Genomic DNA, 25,512 nt, shown 5'->3' with positions numbered 1-25,512 from the left:
CAAGACACTGAGATGAGAAACATTTGTACATGGATGGCTCTAAGCCCTGAAAGTGCCCTGACTTTAGACTCCTGAGGCCTGAGAACCAGCTCTGGCTCTCCCACTCACTCTCTATGTGACCTTGGACAAGTCACTGAAAAGTGCCCCTTTGGCCAAAGGACTCTCTGACCTTCGCTCGCCATCACCTGCTGCTGATTGGATATTTCTCATCAGATGCCCTGCAGGCACCCCAAACACATCGAATGCCCATCCCCTCTTCCTGCCTTCCCTGTTTGTGTCGGGGGCCCCGGGTTCATGACCGCTGGCCCAGCCTTGACTCCGCCTTGCCCCTTACTCCACTTGGGCAGCCATTTTCTGAGTCAGCAGTTCAGTTTTCATGTCACCCTCCTCTTTCTCCTTCTCTGCCCTCACACGGTCCTCACCCTCTCAGGTCTCCTGCGGCCTGGGGTTTAGACCATCTCAATGGCCTCCCAAGCAGTGTCTCTGCCTCTATCCTTTCTTTTCCCCAGACCAAACTCCACTCAGATGCCCAACTGATATTCATAAACTAAGGTCTGACCTCGTCACTCCCCTGCTCCAGAACCTCCACTGGCTCCCTATTGCCTCTAAGATTAACACAAATTCCTCTGGATCTGAAAACTCTTCCATCTGGCTCTAGTCTCCCTTCCCAGGCTCGCCAGGCCTTCCGTATGGTCCAGCCAAACCAGCTTGCTGATTGTGCCCCGAGTCTCTGCTTCCTCTTCACTTTGTCTACTTCCTAAAATCCCTGGTCGACCCCCAGGGTCACCCCAAGAGCCCCCTCCCAGGCAGGATTTTCCTTATTCCTTCAGGAGCTGGTGCTCCTCCCCCCAATCCTCACCAACCTACTTTGTACCAATTTTATGCATTTTGTGTTTATCTCCCCAGAGAATAGAAGCTTCTTGAGGTTCGGGATTGTGGTTTTCTGACTTTGAATCCCCAGTGCCTGGTATACAGCAGTCTCTCAGCAAACACTTGTGGAATGGATATCGAATTTTATACACACATGTATTCATAGGAACATATATTACAGAGAGATAGAACCAGAGTTAGACAGACAGACAGACACACACACACACACAAATACACACACACACACACACATATACACATTCAATTAAACCAGAAACATTTATTAAGCGCGCATTGTATATGATAGCCGGAGGTTGGCAGTGAGGATGATTAGAAAAAAAATGAAAACCCAAATGTGTCTGCCCTCAAGGAGTTGCCATTCTACCAAGAAGGGGGAAACGGTACTTCCACAGCTAAGGATGGTGCAACATAAGGTAGAGTGAGATGCACCCAAGGGAGATCCACACTAAAGGCTCCAGTGAAATCTGAGAGAGGAGAAATCACTTTGGGGAAGGGGAGGAGGGGGGAAATCAGCAAGTACTTCAAAGAGAAGGCAGCCGCAGTTCAGTCTGGAAGAAAGAGAAGGGTTTCTATGGGGGAGTGTTCTAGGGATGGGGCATCTCCCAGGGCATCACCGGGGGCTTCGGGGGGGGTGAGGAGGGAAGCGAGGCTATAAGGCAGCTGGGGGGTTTGGTGGGCCAGTGGGATGCTACCTGGAGTCTGGAAGAACCAAGGGATTAAAAATCCTGCCTCAGACACTTGCTGCCGGTGTGACCCAGGGCAAGCCATTTCACCTCTCCATTTCCCCACCCATGGGGAACTCCTACTTTCCAGGGTTCTTTTGAGGACAAATTGAAATAATGTTTGTCAATTGTTTTGCAAACCTTCAAGCCTGATATAAATACTGCAAGGATTATTAAGTATTAGTATTATTATTAAGATAGGAGAAGATCCGTGAATCCTCACTGGAAAGTAAGATGGACACTGGCCCAGAGGCAAGAGACCCATCCTGACTTTGCCACTGACCATCTGGGTAACCTTTGGGCCTCAGTGTCCCCAGCTGGAAAAAGGAGAGGAGTTACCAGTGAAGCGCCGACATTCTGCGATCTCGTCTGATGCCCCCCAGCCCTTTGAGGTCTGTCAGAGCAGGTAGAAGCAGGCTCAGACTCAGCCCTTTTTGAAGCGTTTACAAGTACATCTTCTGAGGCCAACTACTCCCTTTTTAAATCCTCACCTTCTCGTGGGTGGGAAGGGATGCACTCATACTGAGGGACAAGGAATAAATTTTGGTGGGCAGATGGGCACAGTAAATGCAAAGCACCAGAGTCCAGGCCCCACCCCTCCTTCTCTGGCCCTACCAAGCGCCACCGAAATCCTGAGACTGAAGGGATCTCCTAGTTTCTCTCCCAGGGGCTCTGATGAACTCCCAGAGCCCCACAATACCCACGACCCAACCTCTCCCTTCTACTACACACACATCCACACCACACACACACACACACACACACCCCACACCCCCCACACCCCCCCCCCACACCCCACACACACACACACCCCCACACACACCACACACACATACACCCAACACCACACACACACACACACACACACATCCACACCACACACCCTTCCTTACTAGTCATAAGGCCAAGCAAAATGTTCTTTCTTGGTCTCGTCTCCAAGAAAGAGAGAGTGTAGATGAATGTGGCATCATTAGTGAGATCTGAGGTCTGCTGGTAAGGTGCCCTTTCCACCCTCTGATGGCACTAACTGCTAGAAAGCTGCTGAGGCTACACCTATCATAGGTGCATTCAGAAGGTGTTTAATAAATGTTTGTTGCACTGAACTGAATTGACTTGAATTACATTTTGACCTTGAGCCCCCGATTGCTCTGTATATCAAAGACCCAGTAGGCTTCTCACTACTGCTAAATTTCTTTTCAGTTTTTAAAAATATGTGTTGTTCTTTGTAAAACAAAATGCTCACTAATGTCATTATAGACTCTTTGAAAGATGCCTAGAAATGTATCTATAGTATTTATCCATCCAACTTCTTTATCTTGTCTCTCTTGCCTGTCTCTCCTATCCTATCTATTCTATAGGTTCTGTAGCTGACCATGACCATGTCTACACCGCAGCCCCCAGAGTCTGTCTATCTGTGAGGACTTGGTGGTGGTTACTGGAGTGTCTGAGTTTTCTCATTTCCTCTGTGGGTTTTTAATCATCTCCGTGGGTTTTCTTTTTTAACTCAAAGTCTGCCTCCAACCATCTTTAGACACAGGGACCATTCCCCATCCCTCAGCCCTGGCCTTGACTTTGACCCCCAATGTCCTTCCAGGCCTGGCCCTGTTCCACCTCCAACTCAAACCTTTATAAACAACATTGATAGTGGTGTCAGGTAGTCTTTATTCTGAGGGACAATCTTGAGCATGCGCCCCTGGGAAACATGGCCCCTTTATCATCAAGTACAAAGACTCCCCTTCAATGCATTCATTTGCCCCTAAGTTTTTCTTTTTGTCACTGGGGAGTTAGATGTTCCCCTCTGAATTTTTAATCCAAAGTATTTAATAAAATATGGCTGTGTTCAGACATACCCCCCAAATCTTCAGGCCTCTGGGGTTTCCATTTGTAAAATAGCCTGTGTTCCCTCCCATAGTTAAGTGAGCTCATGTCTGGGGCAGGATGAGAGGACCCACGAAAAGCACTGTTTATAATCGTTAATAACAACAACAATAATAATAATAACAATAGCTAGCATTTATATGTCACTTTAGGGTTGTAAAGCACTTTACTTCGGTTATCTCATTTGATTCTCATAATAGTCTGCTTCTAAAAGGGTCCAGTCTCATAAATACAAGCAATGGCTGGACAGTGATCAACGCGCCTTCATGAGATGGAAGTCTTGGCCTTGAGAAAACTACACCAGGAGGCAAGTCCAGACCATGTGCAGTGGATGAAATTTGAAAAATGACACAAAGTAACAAGAGTTCAATTCCACCAGGAGGTCGTTGTGCTGGGCTACAAACCAAAACAAAACCTATCTGCCCTCGAGGAGCTTACATTCTAGAGGGAGATGAAGCAGGTGCTCAGTTAAGTCATTAAAAAGTACACACAAAGTCCTACAAAGCAATCTCCAGGAGAGAGGTCCGACCCCTGTGAGAAAGGGGGAAGAGCTCGGCCCCCAGGGCTGGCCTGGAAACAAGCCAGGAATTCCGTGAAGAGCACTTCGATAAAGGCCGGTGGAGACCCTGAGCTTCCACTGACAGTTCTGACAGGCCAAACAGGGTCAGCAGCGGCTCTGTTGCAGGAGCAGCTGTAAAGACCCACCGTCAGAACAAAATCCCATCTTTGGGCGCGTTTTCCATGGGCTTTTGATGCTCCTGCTTCCTGTGGTATCTTGCCTTCTGGTAGAAAACAATGACGATGACGGTGAGGATGTTGAGGAGGAGAATGAGGAGTAGGAGCCAGAAGGAGTACTGGTATGTATGAGTTGTGTCGCCGTATGTGTAACCTTCCATTAGGTAGAGTGTGGAGCTCAGCACCCCTGACAGATTGTTGGCCTGCGTGTTCACGGCAAAGAGGATCATGGCCACCACGACAAAGGTCACTGGAGGGGAAAAGAGAAGGACGTGGGGGTCTGAGTACTTGGTTAATTATTTCAACTTCAGGGGAAAGTTAGGAAGCATTCATTCAGAATCCACGCCAGCCATTCAGCATCCAACACGTCCTGCTGCAGAGATCACACCCAGGAGCTCGGCCGGGACCACGCTGCTCACACAGGCACAGCCCAGCCTTTCTACTGACTCTGAGAACCTAAATCCAATTAACACATACATTAATACACAGTCTCTGAAAAAGGCTGGGTTAAGGGACTCCCTATGGCTCTACTCATCACACCACACTCCCTTCCCTGGCCACCATTCTCCTGGGTGAGTCATCTTTCCCCGCTGGAAGGTAAGCTCCTGGAGCGTAAGGACTGTCTCCACCCTAGCGGTCCACCCTTAGCTGAAAAGCTTTTAATCCATTCATTCATTCATTCATTCATTCATTCATTCATTCATTCATTCATTCAGAGTGCTGAGTGGAAAGAGAAAGAATGGAATTGGATTAGCTTGGCTACTCTGATTAACTCACATTTATCAACCAATCAGCTGAGCATTTATTAAACTCAATCCCTGTGCTAGATACTAGGGAGGCAAAGGCAGAAGTGAGACAGCCCCAGCTCTTGAGAAGCAAATAAATGAATCGGGAGGAAGATGATGATGATGACAATGATGATGATGATGGTGATGATGATGATGACGATGATGATGATGATGATGGAGGTGGTGGGGTATGTATGTGTGTGTGTGTGTGTGTGTGTGTAGGAAGAGAGGAGGGAGTGGATTCCAGGCATGAGGCACAGCCTGTGCAAAAACTAGTAGGTGGGAAATAGTGCAGGAAGAATAAGCAATAAGGCACTGCCTACACCATTGAGTTCAAGAAGGGGAGTGCCACATAATAAGGTTAGACAGGTCGTCTGGAACCAAGTCAGGAAGGACTTTAAATGAAAAACAGAATTTTTTATTTGATCCTAGAGGTAAAAAGGAGCTACTGTTCCTATAAGAAGGCCTTTCTCTTCCCCACTGTCTCTCGGTATGTTTGGTTTGTTTGTTTCTGTTTTCAAAATAAGCTCAATCAAAGGCTTTTCTTCTTGCAACACAGCCGTTTGTGAAGATCTCTTCCCGTTAGATCGAAGCCTCCCTAGTAACAAGAAACGTGGTTGAACAAAAGTATAGTGGCCTCCTCTGAAAATGGACGGATGCTGACACCCTGCCCAAGTTGTCCCCGGCATCCAGGCATGGGAGGGACGAGCGTCATTCTCTAGGGCCATGCCTGATGTTCCAGTTGCACAGGATTGGACTTCCTTTTCAGAGTCACCTTTTCTCTTACACTCTTTGCATTTTGACCCTGCTTATCTCATTTTACATCAGTTCATGCAAATCTTCCCTGTTTCTCTGAATTTCTCATTTGCTTCATTTCTTGGTACATGATGATGTGTGTGTGTGTGTGTGTGTGTGTGTGTGTGTGTGTATTGGTGAGGCAATTGGGGTTAAGTGACTTTCCCAGAGTTACACAGCTATTGAGTGTTATGTGTCTGAGGCTGGGTTTGAACTCAGGTCCTCCTGATTCCAGGGCCGGTGCCCTATCCACTGTGCCACCTAGCTGCCCCTGTACACCATAATATCACATTACCTTGACACACCACAGATTTTTCATCTCTCTGTTCAATGCCGGCCCCACCCACTTTGCTTCTTGGTCTTTGCTACTGAAAAACAAAAAGTGCTTCATTTCTTTCTTCCTTTGACCCTGCTGAAACAGACACCCAGCAATGGAACCCACTGATTGAAAGATACGACAAGTTTGATCCCTTTTCTCGAAAAAATTATGGATTGCTATCCAGAATAGTAGGGACAATTCACAGCTCTGCCAGCAGAGCGTCCATCTCCCCACAGACCGTCCATGGACTAATTTCACTTTTTGTCAGCCTTGCCTATTTGCAAAGTATCTGAACAAACTTATGAGTTGTTTTAATTTGTATTTTTCTTACTATTGGTGATTTGGAGTATCTTTCAAATGGTTCTTGTAGTTTGCAATTTTTTTCAAAAAAACCTGTTTATATTACTTTGATTAATGCAATGACCATCAGATGACCTTAACCTCTCTGCGCCTTAGGGAAAGCTCTAAGACCATATTAATGTACAGAACACTTTTCTCTGGAGGCGCATCCTCAGTCTACTGAAATAGTGGCCTACTCTACTCCCACCACCCCCAAAAAATACATAAAAAATGTGGCTCATCTCCAGAGCCTACACACATGCGTTTAAAGGTAACAGATTTCACCCAATGACCTTTATTGATCAGTTGGGCCGGGCAGCCTCAGTGGTCCCTTACAATCCAGATTCTGGGATTCTGGGACTTGACTGGAGCAGATGTTCAGGACAACGGGCACCTAGAGGCTTTCTCCAAATGACTCCTCAGTAGAGGGAGTTAGTGTATGGCTGATAATACCCTATGATGCCACAATCAGGCTTTCAATGACATGATTTGCTTTCTTAATCATTTGCCCTTTGCAAAAAAAACCCTTTCTTCTGACACTCATTAAGAGGAATCCAAACCTTAATTATCCTTCATTATGCCCCTGTAAAATTTTTTGTAAAGGCTGAGTCACAGAAAGGTAAAAGGCACACAGGTTTAAAAGATTTAAAAAAAAAAAACCTCTGTGCCCGAGTCTCTGCTTTGAACTCACGAGTTCCAGAAGGAAGGCCCAAACCCTGCCGGGCTCCCAGCTGCTGGAGTGAAAGGTGGCCCAGTGGCTCAGGCTTCTGTCTGGTCCCAGGAGCGATGGGACTGTGTGACCTGGGCCCAGCCTCTCTGTCAGCCTTGGCTCCCGGCCTACCGTCTGCCTCACTCTTCTGTCTAAAGGGGACATCTTCAGCCATAATATCGATGCCTGGAGTTTGGAGGGACATAACCCATTTAGATCCATGGAGAGCTTTACACATGTGATCTCACTTGACTCCTTTACCAACCCTATGAGTTAGGAGCTATTCATTGTACCTATTGTACAGGTGGGGAGACTGAGGCTCATCAGAGTGGTTTGAATGACTTGTCTGTAGTAACACAGCGAGTTCCATGTCAGAGGTGGGATTTGAATTCAGGTCTTCATGAATCCTCTAGCCACATCACGAAGCCCTCTTCCCCTCTGGCTTCCGGTCCATCCAATATCCCCCTTCTATCTAACTCAGAGAAACAAGCACAAGATGAAGAGCTCAGTGCCTGGTACACAGTAAGGGTTTAATAGTTGTTCCATCTGCTCTATCAAAACTTCATACAAAAGATCTTTGGGGGCTGGAAGGCCCAGGACTGGGATTCCTCTGTAAGTGCAATAAATAACATCACTGAGAGCTTACTCTGGGTCCAATACTGTCCCTGCCCTCGAGGGGCTTACATTCTACTAAGACAGGAGAGTGATGACAGGGACCGATATTTTGGTCTGGGAAGGCACCCTGACGGACAGACGGATGGCAGAGTCATTAGGGAGGTGACTGACACGTGCTTCCCTCCAGTAGCAGGGGTGGGGGGATGGGGGCGGAGTGTTTATTTGATAAGAATTCCCAGAGTTCTAGGAGATACAAAGCAGTGAGAGGGGTGCCGTGGAAGCTGAAATATGCCTGGCAAATGGCTAGAAGGTGGCCCCAGTGGAGGCTGGATGGGGGACAGCACTGGGCCACATCCCTCACCAAAGCAAACAGCTCAGACCTTTGCTTCTAAAATGGGGTGCATCAAACTCCCCAGGGCCTGGTCTTTGGTGTTTTTTTTTTTTTACTTTGGTTGGGCAGTGGGGTTAAGTGACTTGCCCAGGGTCACACAGCTAGTAAGTGTTATGTGTCTGAGGCTGGATTTGAACTAAGGTCCTCCTGAATCCAGGGCCAGTCCTCTATCCACTGCACCACCTAGCTGCCCCCAGGGCCTGGTCTTTAGAAGCCTGGGGACCATCAACCTTTCTCTAAAGGACTGAGGGGATAAATAAATTAATAAAAAAAGTTTTAAATAAAAGACTAGGGGGAGAGGCAGTGAAGGGGCCAAGAAGTGATGCCAAAAGGAAAACTTAGGGGACAAGGGATAAGAAAGCAAATTTTGTGGCAATGATAATGATGACAATGAATTATATCATAATTATACGACAGTTATAATAACACACATTTCTACTGTGCTTTAGATTGGCAGATTCCTGTACATGTTATTTCTACATAGGTTATGCGGGCAGGTAAGGGACTTCACAGTACACAGAGCCCTGGGACTGGAGCCAAGAAGATCTGAGTTCAAATCCAACCTCAGACACTGTGTGTCCTTGGCTAATCATTTAATCTCTGTTTCCTCAACTATAAAAGAAGAATGATAATAGCACCTGCCTCTCGATTATGTCTATTTCTCCATTGTTTGAACCCTGAGCCAGGTTGATTATAGCTATAAGGATGCGGGGCGGGGGGAGGGAGGGGGGACAGAGAGAGAGAGATGGATCTGATATTCAGAGACAAAGGGAGACAGAGACAGATAGGTACAAAGAGAGAGAGAAGAAGAGACAGAGGCTCCTTACACGGAGCTCAATTTCTCCACTTACTACTTAGTCCGTTCCAAACAAAAATGCTGGTGGGGCCGAGCCATGTCTGGTAGGGATTGCTGACGCTGTTGAAGAACGTTAACCCAGAACTCAGCAGGGATGTCGACAAACTGAAGAGCAGGAGGGTGATGACCAATAAGTGGAGAGTTTTCTGAGAGGAGTTTGACAATTTCGATAAAACTGAAAAACAAAATGGTGGACCCACATTTAGATGGCAACAACCTTGTACTCAAGTGTTGGCTGGATGGTTGGTTTTTTTCCCAACGGAGCTTTAAAGTCATTCAATGCAACTCCCCCATTTTACAGAGGAGGAAACTGAGGCCCACAAAGGCAGTGAATTGCCCCAAGCCTCTTGTAAGACCTTCATTTTACAGAAAAGGAAATCTTAGACTGAGGTCAAGATGCCAACCCCAAATCACACCAGTCATGAACTAGACTCACCATCGGATCCAGCAGAGAAACAACATTGAGAAAGAGATTCTACAGGCAAAATGGCATCCACACGAATCAAGGCCTGTGCCTGTGCAGTCCTGGGGTACGTATACTGCATAAGCTTTGCCCTCAACAAGCTTATAACCTAATGGAAGGAAAGATGCAGGCATAGATAACCAGAGGAAGGAAGAGAGGGAAGGTGATAGGATTGATATGGCGTCTACCGTGTGCCAAGCACTGGGCTCAGCACTTTACAAAGATTGCCTCCTTTTCTCCTCCCAATAACTCTGAGAGAAGGTGCTGTTATTATCCCTTTTCTACCTCTGACGCTTTCTTGCTGTGTGAGGATGGGCCCTGAACTTCAGTATCCTCAGCTAGAAAATAGGGCTTAAAGATCTTCATACATTCCAAGGCTTATTGGGAAAACCCCACAGGAGTCTGAGTTATTGTTAAAAGAAGTTACCCCCTGGTCAAGTACCTGTTGCTTAAAAAGATTTTGGATTTCTGGTCCACCTCTTAAGACTCAAGAATGAAGGGCCCTTGACCAGGAATGGAGCCCACATAAAGGGCTGGTCAGAAGCGCCCTGGCCCGGAGCCTATCACCACTCTCCACAGCCTTTAAAGGGAAAAGGGTGAAGGGAGAGAAGCTGCCTATATCCATTTATCAGCTTTGAGTCCACAGGGAATCGCTATCATGTCAAAAGAAGAGCAGTAGAGACATTTAGAAAGTCACAGGAGATCAAATTCAGAACTAGAAATAAAAGCCAGGTCCCCAGGGATGTACATACCATTCACAAAACACAGCAGCAAGGGAACAGCAACCAGTTGTTAATCTAATAATGACTATATATAATGTATAACTATATATAATATAATAATAATGTTAGTATAACAATAACTAGGATTTGTATAGTGCTTCAAGGGTTACCAAGCCCCTTACCAATACTATCTCCTATGATCCCCACAGCAATAACCCCAAGAGGGAGGTGCGTATCCCCATTTTACAGTTGAGGAAACTGAGGCAAACAGAAGTGACTTGCCCAGAGTCCCACAGCCAGGGAATGTCTGAGGCTGGTTCCCAACTGAAGCATCTAGCGCTCGTCTTCATTACAGCCCAGCAAGCAAAGGTCAGGGGGCCGCTGACCAGCTGCAGGTGGCATTCTTGACAGGAACCATCAGCCCCTATGGTCTCTGAGATTCCTAATTCTCTGAGATCCCAGGATTCTCTGAACTCTGGCAGAAGAGAAAATCACTGCAAAGGAGAGACGCAAGGCAAGCCCTTCGGGATGTCTGAGCAGGGGGAGGGCCCTCCCACCTGGGAGGGGGCCAAGGCCGGTTTGCTGTGGGAGGCGCCCCTTTCAAGAGTCCACCCTAGGCTCAGGATTGAGAAGGAGCAAAGGGGCAGAAACAAGAGCCTGCGGGATCAGGCTGGGGGACGGAGACAATCCCCCGCCTGGTCCCTGTGCTCCCTCTGTCAGCCCGACCCTCCCACCCGGCCTCCCTCTACAAGGTGAGACGGATGCAGTCCCAAGGCGCGTGTCACAAATGCCCAACAACACGGCCAGACCCCACTTCGGCATTTTGTCCAGAGGCCAGCCCTGCTTAGTTTCTGCTGCTGGGAGTCAATGCCAGGGAACCCGTTGCGGGTGAAACCTATAACCAAATAGTCCAAATGCAGTGTTGAGCAAGGGATCAGGGCTGATTAAAGATGGCAGACAGAGCCTGCAGATGGACGCGCCTGAAGGCCTCTGCTTCAAACCTTCCCTGTGAAGGCCGTCCACCCGCAGCTGAGGCAGCTCACTCCACTCTGGGACAGCCCTCCACCCAACCTCCGTCCGCCTGTTTGCAGCTTGCACCTCTGGGTCCAGGCGGAGCCAGACTTAGCCCTCCTGCACTGACAGCCTTTCAAATACTTAGAGACGGCTCGCATGTGTCCCCGGAGCCTTCTTTTCTCCGGCTCAACACCCCCCTTCCCACTTCCTCCTCCGACCAATCCAAAATGATAGGAGAGGAATGATGGACAGCCAATCGCTGGTCATTTGCATACACAAGAGATTAAAAAATGCAAGTGATGCCCCCGCGGGGCTCCGGGGCCGAAGCTCGGCCGAGGATTGCTGCGAGCCCCGGCCATTAATCACCGGGGATGAGGGAGTGTGGATGGGTTGAGCCCTGCCTGTATCCATCACAGGACTGAGCCTCCTGGTGGACAGCAGTGTAGTCACTGAGACTCCCTGGGGATGGGCTCCTCCATCAGAAGGCTGGGGCTTTTCGCCGTTCAGTTCTGGCCCTGTCTTGTTCACCCTGAAGGACGAGGCGCTGTCCTGGCTTTGTGGAACCCGGAGTAAGGTCCCCTCTCCTCCCCCGGTGTGCGTCACAAATCATCCGGAGGCCACCCTCCTGGCCCAGGACGCGTGGAGTGGACGCAGATAGGCAGCACAGAGGGCCACAACTTCCTCATCACGTGAAAGAAACCGAAAGTTTTGTGGGCACCCAGGCTTCTCCTTTGTCAAAGGAAGGGCACCTGGGGCCGACGCCTTCTCTGGCCCGTTGTCCTTCGCCCCCTGGTTATCAGAGATCGGCAATGGAATAGGCCGGTACTAAGTTACCCACGGAAGGCGGCCTGGCATAGGGGAGTGAGAGAGGGGCCAGTCTGGGAGTCAGGAGCCCTGGGCTCAAGTCCTGCCTCTGTGGGGCCCTGGGCAAACCATAGAACTTCCCAGTGGCTCCAGATGATAACTTAGGGCAGAGGGGCTATCTGCATCAGAGGAGGGTTTCCAGAAAAGGACTTCCTTTTCTGTCCCTGTACCGATGAAATCACAGGTCTGGAGAGATAAAGGAGAAAATGAGAAAAAGCAAACCAAAAAACCAGACAAATAAATAAAAGCAGCCCAACAATTCTTGAGTCAAGAAGTTTAACATGGGTGATAATACTGGATTTGGAGTCAAAGGACCAGGAAGGACCAGCTGGTGGGGTTGGGGAGGGGCATGGCAGGTATATTCCAGTACCTGAGGAGCCAGCATATGTGATCCTGAGAAACCACCTTGTTTGCCTGGCTCCCAGTTCCCCCGTTTGTCAAATTGAGATGTAACCTTTGCTCCACCATCCTCATAGGATGGCGGCAAGAAAAGGGCTTTGTCACCTTGAAAGCTCAAAGCCAGTATGAGCTCTTGCACCTGCTACGATTAGGTGGGAGACTCTTAGGATAGTGGGAAGAGCACTGGAGTCACTGGATCTTGGTTTGAATCTCATCTCCTCTACTCACTGACCGTAGGACCCCAGGCCTGGCCCTTCTTAGGGTCAGCTAGTTAGCCCAGTGGATAGAGAACAGGTCCTGGAAGCAGGAAGATACCTTCCTGAGTTCAAATCCAGCCTCAGACACTTACTAACTGTGTGACCCTGTGTAAGTCACTTACCCCGGTATGCCTCAGTTTCCTCACCTGTCAAATGACCTGGAGAAGGAAATAGCAAACCACTCCAGTATCTTTGCCAAGAAAACCCCAAATGACTTTACTAAGAGTCAGACATGACTAAGAACAATTGAACAACATGATCTTTCCTCCTTCCCTCTCCTCCCACCCCGGAATGGGAGGTTGGACGAGGGCCCAGGACATCTCCTGGGCCCCTTCCAGCTCCAAACCCAGGATTTATTAGGACAAGATCTATTTATCTACCACTTTTGGCTGCTGTCTCTGGCTGCTGCCCTAATGATTTTGTACATATCTTATATCTCTATCTGTAAACACATTGCCTCTTCCCAGTAGAATGTAAGCTGCTGGAGGGCAGGAGCTGTTTCAGTCTTGTCTTTGTATTGCCAGTACCCAGCACAGAGCCAGGCACAGAAAAAGTCATGTTGGATTGAATTGATTGAACATGAAAGCTCAACAAAAATTGATTCTGGAAGTCAGGAAGCATTAGAAAAGACTGATCAAGGGGCAGATAGGCGACACTTACTAGCTGTGTGACCCTGGGCAAGTCACTTAACCCCAATTGCCTCATCAAAAAGCAAAAAAAAAGAAAAAAGAAAAAAAAAGAAAAAGAAAAGACTGATCACCAGAAACACCCAACAGCTGCCAACAAAATTAGCAAATCTAATTCCATTTTTTTTTTCTTTAAGAGGACACACATTTGTGCAGGGAACCCCCAGCCTGGCACTAATAACTGCCCCTTTGGCCATTAGAAACAACAAGGCCAAGTTACTTCTTCCTCTGTGGAGGTCCTAACTTCAGGAAGCAGTGCCCTGCTACAAGGGGATGAGATGCCAGTGGCAGGGTGGGCAGAGGGCACTGCCATGTCCCTGGCACTGCCCATCATTGGGGTAGCAAGCAGGGAATTTGGAGATGGGTTCTATAGAGCCTGCTCTGACCCTCTCTGAGTCTGTTTCCTCCTCAGCAGAATGAGGATCATGCCACGTGTAGTCAGAGGTATGCAAATATATTTAATAACCAGCCCCCCCCGGGGGGGGGGCGGAATGTGTCCACGACACATCTTTAAGCTTTTGATGTTGTTGTCAATCAGTTGTTTCAGTGGTGTCTTGCTCTCCATGACCCCATTTGGGGTTTTCTTGGTGGAGATACTACAGTGGTTTGCCATTTCCTTTTCCAGCTCATTTGACAGATGAGGAAACTGAGGCCAACAGGGTCACAAAGCTAGTAAATCTTTGAGGCTGGATTTGACTCAGGTCTCCCGGACACACTATCCACTGCACCATCTCGATGCCTTGTACAGGTTTCTGAGGCTGAGCTTCAGTGTCAGAGAATCTACCTCATGTGAAGATGTCCTGGGAAACCTGCAATCTGCATCATCAGCGTTCTCTTCATCACTTTCCTCATTCAAGACAATTAACAAAGCAACAAATCATTCCCTTATCTGTAGTTTGCCCATTTCCACGGTGTAAATGCTCACACTAAAAATTTAACAACCAGTCTGAGCTGGTGTCAGCACACCTGTACTTCCCTCACAGGGCTGTCCTGAGGCTCAAATAAAATAAGGAATGAGAAGCAGAGCGCATACCTTAATGGGCTCTATAAAGGTCACTTATCAAAATTAAAATAATAACTAACACAAAAGTTGGGTCCTTTCAATATATTGTATTGCCTTAGCAACAAATTTGCTTTTCTAATTACATTTGCTTCAATTTCATGACGATTTATTGAACAATCATCTACCAGGCACTATGCAAAGCCCTTGAAGATACCAAGATGAAATTGACATAGTCCCCGTCCTCAAGCAGTTTCCATTCTACCGAGCGGACACAGCTGCCTCTTAACCTCTGTCCTATCGCTGAGCTGCCCTGGATCTCAGCTTCCTTGTCCTAGAAAATCAGCGGTTCTCATCCTAGACTTCTTTGGCCATCTCTAATGAAGACTTAGGGACCCCTTCTCTGAGGCATGTTTTTCAATGCATAGAATAAAATATATAAGATGACCAAGGCAACCAATTATATTAAAAGTTCTCAAAATATCTAAAAAATCAAGTTCCCAGCCCCAACTTAAGAACCCTCAGCCTAGATCATATCAGATCTTCTCCAGCTTTAGACGTGGGATCTTCCATTTGGATGCCCAGAGACAAGCATCCTATATGACAAAAACCAGTAACAGCTGCACATTCAGAGAGATAGAGGCTGGATCTGTGATGCATCTAATGAGATGCTACTCCCATGTGAAAACACTCCCTCCACCAATGCAAGCTGGCACCTTCTCAGCAACTTCCAGGCTTAATCTTGTCTAGATCACGGAGAGACTCAGAGACTCGCTTAGGGTCCCACAGCCAACGGGCTCTGTGTCCACTGCCACATATTGACAGAGTGCCTTAGAACTTGCAAAGTGATGCACATATGTGATTCCATGATCTACGACTTGTGGGCTCCTTTTTAGATTTTTAATTTCAGGTCCCACCCCACCTCACTTTTTGAGAAAAAGAAGCTACCGTGGTGTCATGGAAAATGAACTGGATTTAAAATCCGAGAACCTGGGTTTGAACCCTGGCTCAGACATTTACATTAGGCAGTGACCTGGGCAAGTCACTTTTCTCTCAATCTCTCAGAGCCTCAAATTCCTCACCTGTAAAATAAGGGGGTTGGATAATTTCTGAGATTCCTTTCAGCTCTAAATCTGTGACTAATATACAGTCCTTCCATCCCAGCTATTGGCTACAATGTAGCTTCCTTGGGGAAATCTAATGACATAATACTTGTAAAAGTACTTAGCATAATGCCTGGCACATAGAAGGTGCTGTATGAATGCTAGAAGTAGTAGTGGTAGTAGTGGTGGTAGTGGTGGTAGTAGTAGCAGCAGCAGCAGTAGTGGTGGTGGTGGTAGTTGTCCTCCACATTTCTTGGGCAGATTATTTCACATGCAGTCAAGCTGCATTTAAATGACTTTAAACCAAATGGTTCAATGCCCAGTACAAAGCTTTACACTCGCTAGGCATTCAGTACATGTCAAGTTCAATTGAACTGCATCCAAAAAATCAGTCCAATTAGTTGTCTGGCATTATGTAGACAAAATAGCTGACTTGTCAGCCAGTTGATGTACACCTCACTACATGAACAGAAATCATGTCAATATAAACTTCCCCAATGGTAGAATGCCCATGAGATTTGGGGTCAGAGGACTTTTGTTCAAATTCCAGTTCTGTGCTGTGACATTGAAGAAGTTCCTTCACCTCTGAGCCTCAGTTTCCTTATCTGTAAAATATCTACTCAATTCTCATGACCTACTTCTCCCCTCTACCTCAGTTACACAAAGAGATGGTCATACACTTGACATTGCTGTCAACCCAAGTGCACTCAATGCAACCTCTGAAGCTGAGATGCAACAAAGTATGGACTGATTCTCCGCTGCTTGTGCTAATTTTGGCCTATTAACGCAGAGAAAACACAGGTGCTCCATCAACTAACACCACACTATCCATATGTGGAACCATTGGTTACAGCAAATGGAGAAGTTTTGAATGCTGTGGATAAGTTCACTTACCTTGGCAGCATACTTTCCAGGGATGTACATATTGCCAGAGCTAGCTCAGTGTTTGGGAGGCTCTGAAGAAAAGTGCGGCAGAGAAGAGGTCTTACACTGACTACCAGAATGAAGGTCTACAGAGCCCTTGTGCTCACTTCATTGTTTTATGCCTGTGAAACCTGGACAGTCTACCAGCTCTGTGCCAGGAAACTGAATCACTTCCATTTGAATTGTCTTAGGAAGATTCCAAAGATCACCTAGCAGGATAAGGTACCAGACACTGAGGTCCTTTCTCGGACTAAACTGCCAAGCATTCAAACTCTACTGCAGAGAGTGCAACTCTGATGGTTGGCCACATTGCTCAAATGCAAAATATATGCTTGCTGAAACGACTATGTTATGAAGAACTTACACAGGGTAAGTGCTTACATGATGGTCAGGAAAAGCAATACAAGGGCACTCTCAAGGTCTCTCTGAAGAACTTTGGAATTAATCTGGTGACATGGGAGACACTGGCACAGGATGGCGTGCCCTCATCGGGGAAGGTGCTGTGTTCTATGAGCAAAGCAGAAAGGAAGTAGCTCAAAAGAAACGTGAGATGCACAAATTTAGAGAATCCACCCCAAATGTTCACATGGACTATTTGTACCTGACCTGTGGCAGAGCACTCCGAGCTCATGTTGGTCTGGTCAGCCACAGTCGGACGCACTGTAGCCTGACTCTAACATAGTGATGTCATTTTGGTCCTCTTCGAGAACAAAGGACAACCACCACCCACAAGTGTTCCACTTTTGTTTTTGTGAACTCTGAAATTTCTTTATATGATCATAATTTTTTATCATTCCACCTTTCTTTCCTTCTACCCTATCACTCCTTACCCTTGTCTTCATCCTCATCTTGACTTCCAATGCTCCATCCCTCAGATCTTTCCCAGGCTATCACCCCTGCACTAGTCACTCACTCCTCCCTTCCCTATCTTGCTGCCTTGGTGAATCAACACAGCTCTATGCAATTCTCCACTCTCAGCCCCTTGCTCCCTTTTCTTACCAACGGGCATAACTTGCCAACCCCCAACTGCCAACCCTGGATGACTCCCATCATCTGCTTCTTCCACTCCTACTGACATACCACTAAATAGAGCTGGAGAGAATCACAAAACCATCCTGACTGGGATTCCTATAAATTTATGTTGCATGACCTCAACCAATTCCTCACCATGGCAAGGCAATCCTTTAATACCTCCCTAATCCATTCCTGACCCCACTCACACCAGCTGCTTTTCCAAAGTCTTTCATTCTTCCTCAAACCTCTGATGACTTCCCTTCACCCTCTCAGCTAAGGACTTCAGCTCAAACTTCATCCCCAAAAACGAGGGCGTTTGCTGAAAGCTCCCTCTTTCTTCCTCCTCTACAACTCACATCACCCATATACCTTTTGGCACTATGTCCTTCTTAAACCCTGTCTCACAGGAGGGTGGCTCTTTGCTTTGCTAAAGCACACCCCTCTATTCTACACCCTTTGTGCCATCCCATCTTGCTTCTAGAGCAGACAGACTCTTCTATCAGTCCCATTCTCTCACTAATTTTCAATCTCTCTTTGTCTACTGGATGTTTCCCTACTGCCTATAAATATGCTCATGTCACCACCAGCTTTAAAAAATCCTCACTTGATTTGTCCTTCCCTGCTAACTATGGTCTTCTATCTCTCTTCCTCTTCCCTAGGTGCCTCTATCTTCTCTCCTCACTTAATTCTAAACCCTTTGCAATCTGGTCTCCAGCCTCATCATTCAACTGAAACCACCATCTCCAAAGTTACTCGTAATCTCTTAATTGCCAGATCTCCTGGCCTTTTCTTAATCCTGATACTTTTTGACTTCTCTGCATCTTTGGACACTGCGGATCACCCTCTTTTCCTTGGATACTCTCTCCTCTCTAGGTTTTCATGATACTCTTCTCTTGGGTTTCTTCTCCTAACTGTCTAACTGCTCCTCAGTCTTCTCTGATGGATTTTTATCTAGGTCATGCCCATCAAACATAGTTATCCTGCAAGGCTCTGTCTTGGGAATGCTCCTTGATACTGTCTCACTCAGTGATCATGTTATCAGCCTCACTCATCAAAGATGAATCTCAGACTTAAATATCCAGGCCCAACTTTTCTCTTAAGCTCTGGCTTTGCTTCACCGAGGCCTTCTTGGTCATCTTAAACTGGATTCATCTCAAACTGGATATCCATAGACATCTCAAACTCAACATAACCACAATAGAACTTTTTATCTTTCCCCCAAGCTCTCCTGTCTCCCCAGCTTCCCTATTGCTATGGAGGACACGCCTTTCTCCCAGTCACCCAAGACCTCAACTATGGGTCCTCTTTGGCTCCACCCTGTAACCACTCATAGCTAATCTTTGGCCACCTGTGATCATTTCTGCCCTCACCACATTTCTCATATGCCTGCCTGCCTTTCTCTCTGCCCACTCTGCTGCCACCTAGCTTAGGGCTCTCTCATCAACTGACACTTAGACTATGCAATAGTTGTTGTTTAAATTCTTTGTCTCAAGATTCTCTCTGCTCTCATCCATCCTCCACTCAGCTGTCAAAGTGATCTTCCTAAAGCACAGATCTGACCATGTCACCACCACACACATTCTCATTGAATAAATGTCAATGACTCCCTGTCATCTCCAGGATCAAATATAAAATTCCTTTGTTTGGCATTCGAAGCCCTTCAGAACCTGGCCCCATTCTCGCTTCCCTGTCTTCTTATACATTCCTCCCCTCCAACTATCCTGCCATCTAGTGACAATGGCATCCTTGATGCTCCTTGAACAAGATCCTTCATCTTCCAATTCTGAGTACTTTTATTGGCTGTCCTTCATACCTGGAAGTCTCTCCCTCCTCACCTTTACCTCCTGGCTTCCCTGAACTCTGTTGAGTCTCAGTCAAAGACTCACCTTCTACAAAAAGCCTTTTCCTGATCTCTCTTACTGCCGGTGCCTTCCCTCGGCTGATTTATTTCCATTTTTTTCCTGGGTCCATCTTGTCTGCATGTAATTGCTTGCATGTTGTCTCTCCCCTTAGAGTGTGAACTTCTTGAGGGCAGAGACTGTCTTTTACCTCTCTTTGCTTAGCACAATGCCTGGCACACAGTAGGTACTTAATAAATGTTCGTTGACCATCCATTTCAACTCCAAATCTATGATCCTGGGCTCCTACAATGTTCCGCCCATGCCTAAAGAACACAGCCTCTCCCCACTTTAGTAGGTGAGCAAGCAAAACTGCTGTAGCCAGCCTTCTTGAGATGAGTCTTGACTCATCAATGAGCTTGACTGCTCCTTGGACTATAGACACCGACTCTCCCCAGACCACATCTAAAGCCTTTCCAGGTAAGAGCAGTAAGGGATTGTGCTCTGAGCTCAGCATCACCTATACACTGCCATGGGGCACCCAAGAAGGAGGACTCTTAATCATTCAGGGAAAAGATGCTCTGCTCTGACCGGAGACTCTCAAATGTTTGGGACTACATTTCCAAGCAATCCATATTGTATACAGTAGGTGTTCAATCAATATTCTTTGGATGGAGGAGTGAGTCATGATGAGTCATTACAAATTCTTTAACTGGCTGAATGTTTTAAAAAGAAAGGAGCCCCCAATACCCCCCAGGTACTTTATCTGGAGAGAAGTAGGAACATTGAGTCAGTCATCAGAATATTTTTAAATATTTAGCTGTTTGGGAAAGTACAGGAATAAATATCCGGGGGACATTTCAAAATGTTATTAAACTTTTCATCTGGATGGCTGAAGTTTGGGGCTGTGTCTCCACCAACCTTCTAGGTGAAATATTGGTAATTATAATAATGATAATAACAAGAAAATAGCCCACATCTATACAACACTTTGGAGTTTACAAAGTGATTGACATGAATTATTTCATTTTACTGAAGGGACTTGTGGAAGAACCGGAGAGCTGACTCCAAGATAAATTGATTTTCATCAATCTAATGGATTTGTTAAGTTAATTGAGTGGATTATTTCGGGATTTTAAGAACACAGCTTGAACCATTTCTTTGTGCTGCTTGGTTTCATGGCCAACAGCTTCATTGGGACCAAATTTACTGACCACACACCTTAAGGCAGAATTCAGCAGAAATCATCATTTTTCAGCAAACAGCAGTTTAAATTCAGGCTGCCGGAGATCAGCAAGGTGAGCTTCTGAAATGAAGGGGGGCAAACCGACGCTGTCCTTGTTGTCATCACTGATGATTATTAGCCACGGATCAGCATAATGATAACAACAACAACAATAATAATACCAGCTGCCACTGAGGCTCAGAAGATATTTTATAGAATGATTCTCACCACAGCCCTCAGAAATGGGGGTTACTTCCCCCATTTTACAGGTGAGAAAAATGAAGAGAAATGAATCACTCATAGCTGCGCAGAGACTGGATTCAAGACCAGCCTTTCTATTCTTTCCATTTTTTTTAAACTTTTATCCCTATTTTTGTTTTTCCATCACCTAATTTCCCAGTACATATCTGTCTTCCCTTCCTGGCCATTCACCTTGGTAACAGAATGAAAGAGAAAGAACAGCAATTCAGCAAACAGTGGACCCCTGGAATCAGAGTGATGGGAGCTTGGAGATCATTGGAGCCAGTCTCCTCATTTTACAGATGAGGAGACTGAGTCCCAGAGGCAGGAGGTGACCTACGCCATATCATATCGTGTCTGACAGTTTATGCAATATCCCATACCTGAAGCCTCCACTCCTGCCCAAAAGTGAAGGATGGGGGTTGTCTCCTCCTTCCTCTGGTACCGGGTTTGGTTCTTATAATTACACTTTTGTCAAACCCATGTTTTCTGAGACAGAGTCCTCATTCTTTCCAATTCATTACAGCACCAATGGTCAATTACTGCTTCAAAGTAAACTCGGTTTGATAGAGAAGATGACTCAGAAGATCGGAAAGAGCTCTAGGCCAAGTCAGAAAGCTCTAGGTATGAATTTCAGCTCTATTTTCGATGGGAACTGGACAAGGCACAATCTCTCTGGGCCTCAGTTTCTTCATTTGAACAGTAGGTGAGGGGAGGAGGGATTGGACTCCAATGTCCCTTCAAGCTCTGTCATTCTAGGATTCAACGGTGGCTAGAAAACCAATCAAAAGGACACTTCCAGGAGAATCCTAATCTCTCTAGATTATGTCAGATGGATGTTCACTTACCCTGGAAACCTTCCATTTACCTTAAACCAACCGAGCACGTGCCTCCTGGTTTTCCTTTTCATTCTTTAGAGACAGTCAATGATAGAAGAGTTTCATGAAGAGTTTAGACTTTTTACCACTGTTTCTTAAAACCATGGTAAGACTAAGAGCCTGTGGGAAGTGATTCAGTTTGGGGAGGTTCAGAGACCTCTTGAGCACAGGACTGAGTCATCTGGAATGAATCCACAGACTCAAGCACTCCTCCAGTCAGGTGGCAAAAAGTTTATTATAACGCTAACATGGCAGGCAGAGATCCTTAAGGGATTCTGCCATGGAGGGCAGAGCTCCTTAGGGAACTTGCAGCCTAACAGGAATGATGGGAAAGCTTATATAGGAAAAGTAGCAGATTATGTGCCAAGTATGCTAATTAGGTGATAACATACAACCTTGGTCATAGACATCACTCACTACTGGAAACCGTTGAGGGGGTTTCTTAAGGAGTACAGGGATTTATTTTTGGTCTGTTATGTCTGTAACAAGACAGCTTCGGGAGTTGATGTCTATAACTTGACCTCTGGATCATATACTACAACTGTGGGAATCAGTACATGATAGTTTTGTTGATAAAAGATAGCCTCATTCATACAAGAGCAATTCTACAGAGGTCAGCTTGTTCTTGTAACAGGGAGAGATAGTGAGATAGTTTACCTCACTGGGGCCCGCTCATGAGTTACTGCCAGAGATAGGGCTGGGGAGAAAACCGTCAGGGATAATGTTTTGTGGCTAGGGAGAAATGATCTTGGAATTGGGGTCCAAATACAAGCACCCAAGCACCCCATCAGTAAGGACATCCCTAGAGCCCAGGACCTTGGTGGACCTAGACATGCTGCAGTGGCTGAAGGCTGGACTGGGCCTCGGGGAGGTGGGCAGCTGGCCAGAAGGGACTGGTGCTAAAAACAACATGGCCCTAGGCACATATGCACATAACCCCCACCCACTACTGCTGAGGCAAAGTCAGTCAAGCATTTACTTAGTGCTTACTGTGTGCCAGGTATTATGCTAAGCAGTGAGGATACAAAGAAAGGGAATAATCCTCCTTATTTTCCTTCTTTCTAATGGGGAAGACAAGATGGATACATACAACTAGAAGTATACAAGATGCAGAGAGGATTGCACATCACAGTCTCAGAGTCGGAAGGAACCTCTGAGGCCAAGGCTAGCCCATGGCTGTGCATGAACCATCTCTACCAGGCTGCAGGAGTGTCTCTGCCTGAAGCCTTCCAGTGATGGGGAGATCCCTCCCTCCCAAGGCAGCGCCTTCCACTCTCGGCTGGTTCCCATTATCAGCAGGGCAGTTGTAAATGGTATCACACCCTCCGTACTATGATTTGTTAGGTGCCTGGCCACCCTGTACCAGTGCTGCTTCGTAAGGCCAGAGTTCCCCTGGAGCCAACAGGCTCTGTCTCCAGCCCCAACATAAACCCTACCCTACAAAACTCAGGACAAGAATGTAAACCAGCCTCGTTTCAGTGTAAAAAGAACAAGAAGATACTGAGAGTCTCATGTTGATTAATTCCTGGGAAGCTTATGTTTCTACCCTGTCTTGGACACACCCATTCCTAAGCCAGAAACCCTGTTAGCAGCACCCATGCTTCAGTTTAGTGGAGATGCTTTCCAGATAGATGGCCTGGCTGATTGGAAGGCCAATTTTTAAAGTATAAACATAACCCCATGACTTGTACACGTTGCCAACATAGCTTTAACAGCTCTTCCAACCCTATAGCCAAGAGTTAGACCTCAGCCTCTGATCATTGCACTCTGACTAAATATTATGGAGATGGCAGAGGAAGTCATGCATGCTTTAGGAATGGTTCATCTATTCCAATATCTGGGTAAAGTTCACTTCAATTGCTGTTTACTGTGCTTTCTTTGTCTAGCACAATGCAGACCTGTTTTCTAATCCTCCCAGTTTAAACAATGAGAGAAAGCATTTCAGCAAATATAAGCGATTCAAATTTTGAAAATCTTACAGATGAACAATCTTTCACATCCCAACCCTTCAAAATGTCTGAGGCAAGAGCACAATTTCTGTCCAAGGATGATGCTCCTGTGGAGCAGACCCAGAGCAGAACACCGTTCAACCTCCAACTTTGATGGGATTCTTTCTAAGTGTGTGTTCTACAGGATTTAATTGACAAGCCAAGGAAAGTTAAAATGTTTTAGAGGGCTAGCATCTGGATTATGCTTATAATCATCTTGGAATTGCTTTTGACCCATGTATATTACCACACCCACCTTAATCAGTCCACCCAGTCTAGCCACATCCATGAAATCTATTGGAAATTTTACCTTCAAAGGTCAGATCCGGCTCTGCCAGCCCGGAATCCAGCTCTTGGGTGCTCTCACCACGGAACAATCCATAGGTGATGAGCACACTTCCATTGGAAAATCTGTTGTCGCTGAATTTAATCTTCCCAGTGACCCACTGTGGGGTGATCAGAACAACACACACAGTTGCCAGCGCCCCCAGGCTGGTCACAAAGCCCGCCAAGAACATCCGAATCTTTTGGGCTGTCGGCATTTTGTCTGAAGGGAAGGAAGTTTCCCTAGTTGGAGGATCGTCTTTTCTAGATCTTGGTCTTTGTTCTCTGGAGCGCCTTGTGTTTCCAGGCGGCTGACTTAAGCTGAAAATGGAAAACCGAGCCCTTTAGGTAAGAACCAACAGCAGTGAACTTTGTCCCATGAGCTCTGGTGATAAAGGGTTGATGTTACTGCACTTTGGTCCCCAGAAAGAGGTTGCCACGGCTACAAGCAGACAATATTAATGAAGGTAGGTGGGCCCTCGCTCCTACTTCCTCATGGCTGATTAATCTATTACTGCCTTGCCCAAGTGCTACATAGCCAAGTTCATTCCCACCATGGCAAGCCAGGGAGGAGAGTTATGAAAATGAGTCAAGAAAGGACCAACCTGCAGTGAGCTCACAGACCTCCCGGCAGCAGAGAAAGGATGTGGACTTTCCTGTGACTCTCAGATTCTGAGCGGGCTATTCTAGCCAAGGAGTTGCCCCTTCCAAGGGTTTTACCCTTTCTGAAAAGAAACTTCGGGAAGGTATGGTTAGATGCCAACATTACCAGGCTTTGTGGGTGCTCCATCTACCATCTCAAAGTGTAATCGTCAGAGAGTTCATAGTTCATGAGATCAGAGGATCTTAGATGTAGGCCTGGAAGGGACTTTAGAGGCCATTATGTTCAGTCACTTTATTTTATAGATGAAGAGGTGAAGAGCAGAGAGGCCACAGGACCACGGACTTAGCACTGGAAGGGGGAAGGGGATGAGAAGGAAGGAGGGGGGAAGGGAGGGGGAGGGGGAGGAGGAGGAGGGACAGGCTGATGAAATCATAGGTCCAGTCAGGCATGAAGCATTTATTAAGTGCCCAGTAGGTGCCAGGCAATATTTCAGGCCCAGAATTTACATGAGCGTGCACAGAAATACACATCCGCCTCCATATCCACCTAGACAGATACACAGTGGAAGCTGGTTTTCCACATTTTGCTATTTTGAATAAACTCCCAAGGATTTCTGTTTATACACAGCCCAGTGTGTACACAGTTTGACTATAATTAAAGATTGTTTTGGTAAGAAGGCGACCTAAGATTTCCCTGACATTCCCATATAGAGGCCTGGTTTTTTGTGTGTTTTTTTTTTGACCTGAGTGCCCTTCTGAATCTATTCATGATTCAGGGCTCCTAGACAAGCTATGAAATCCCAGCTCTGTTTCCTGCCAGGGAGTCTCAGTTGGTTACCCAAGTCCTTCATTTCTGGGTGGCACCTAGAGCCCCACCTCCACTGTAACGCCAGGCTTTTCTTTGCTACTAGAGAAAACAGAGACCAAGCTGC

General features: G+C 46.5%; 1 protein-coding gene across 2 annotated transcripts; it reads right to left on the bottom strand.

The window, feature by feature from the left end:
- Positions 1–3,287: 3,287 nt before the first annotated feature.
- CLRN3 (clarin 3) lies at positions 3,288–24,195 on the bottom strand. Of its 2 annotated transcripts, none has more exons than XM_027855949.1 (3): positions 23,964–24,195; positions 9,034–9,213; positions 3,288–4,476 (listed from the first exon to the last, which is right to left on the bottom strand). In XM_027855949.1, the coding sequence occupies exons 1-3, from the start codon at positions 24,193–24,195 to the stop codon at positions 4,199–4,201; spliced, it is 690 nt and encodes a 229-aa protein (XP_027711750.1). In that variant the 3' UTR covers positions 3,288–4,198. The 2 variants fall into 2 exon arrangements, with proteins under 2 accessions (XP_027711750.1, XP_027711751.1); XM_027855950.1 differs by lacking the exon at positions 23,964–24,195 and adding an exon at positions 9,475–9,704.
- Between the last annotated feature and the right edge of the window lie 1,317 nt (positions 24,196–25,512).

The sequence above is a fragment of the Vombatus ursinus genome, unplaced genomic scaffold (genome assembly GCF_900497805.2).
Source record: "Vombatus ursinus unplaced genomic scaffold, bare-nosed wombat genome assembly UNPS02011353.1, whole genome shotgun sequence".
NCBI lineage: Eukaryota > Metazoa > Chordata > Mammalia > Diprotodontia > Vombatidae > Vombatus > Vombatus ursinus.
This window is presented reverse-complemented; position numbering and strand designations above follow the sequence as displayed.

Excerpts from the sequence above, each read along its gene's own strand:
- CLRN3 (XM_027855949.1), bottom strand. The coding sequence starts at position 24,195 with ATGCCGACAGCCCAAAAGATTCGGATGTTCTTGGCGGGCTTTGTGACC. Across the intron at positions 9,214-23,963 it reads GCCGGATCTGACCTTTGAAG|TTTTATCGAAATTGTCAAAC; the intron begins GTAAAATTTCCA and ends TTTGTTTTTCAG. Across the intron at positions 4,477-9,033 it reads TGTTTGGAACGGACTAAGTA|TGACCTTTGTCGTGGTGGCC; the intron begins GTAAGTGGAGAA and ends TTTCCCCTCCAG.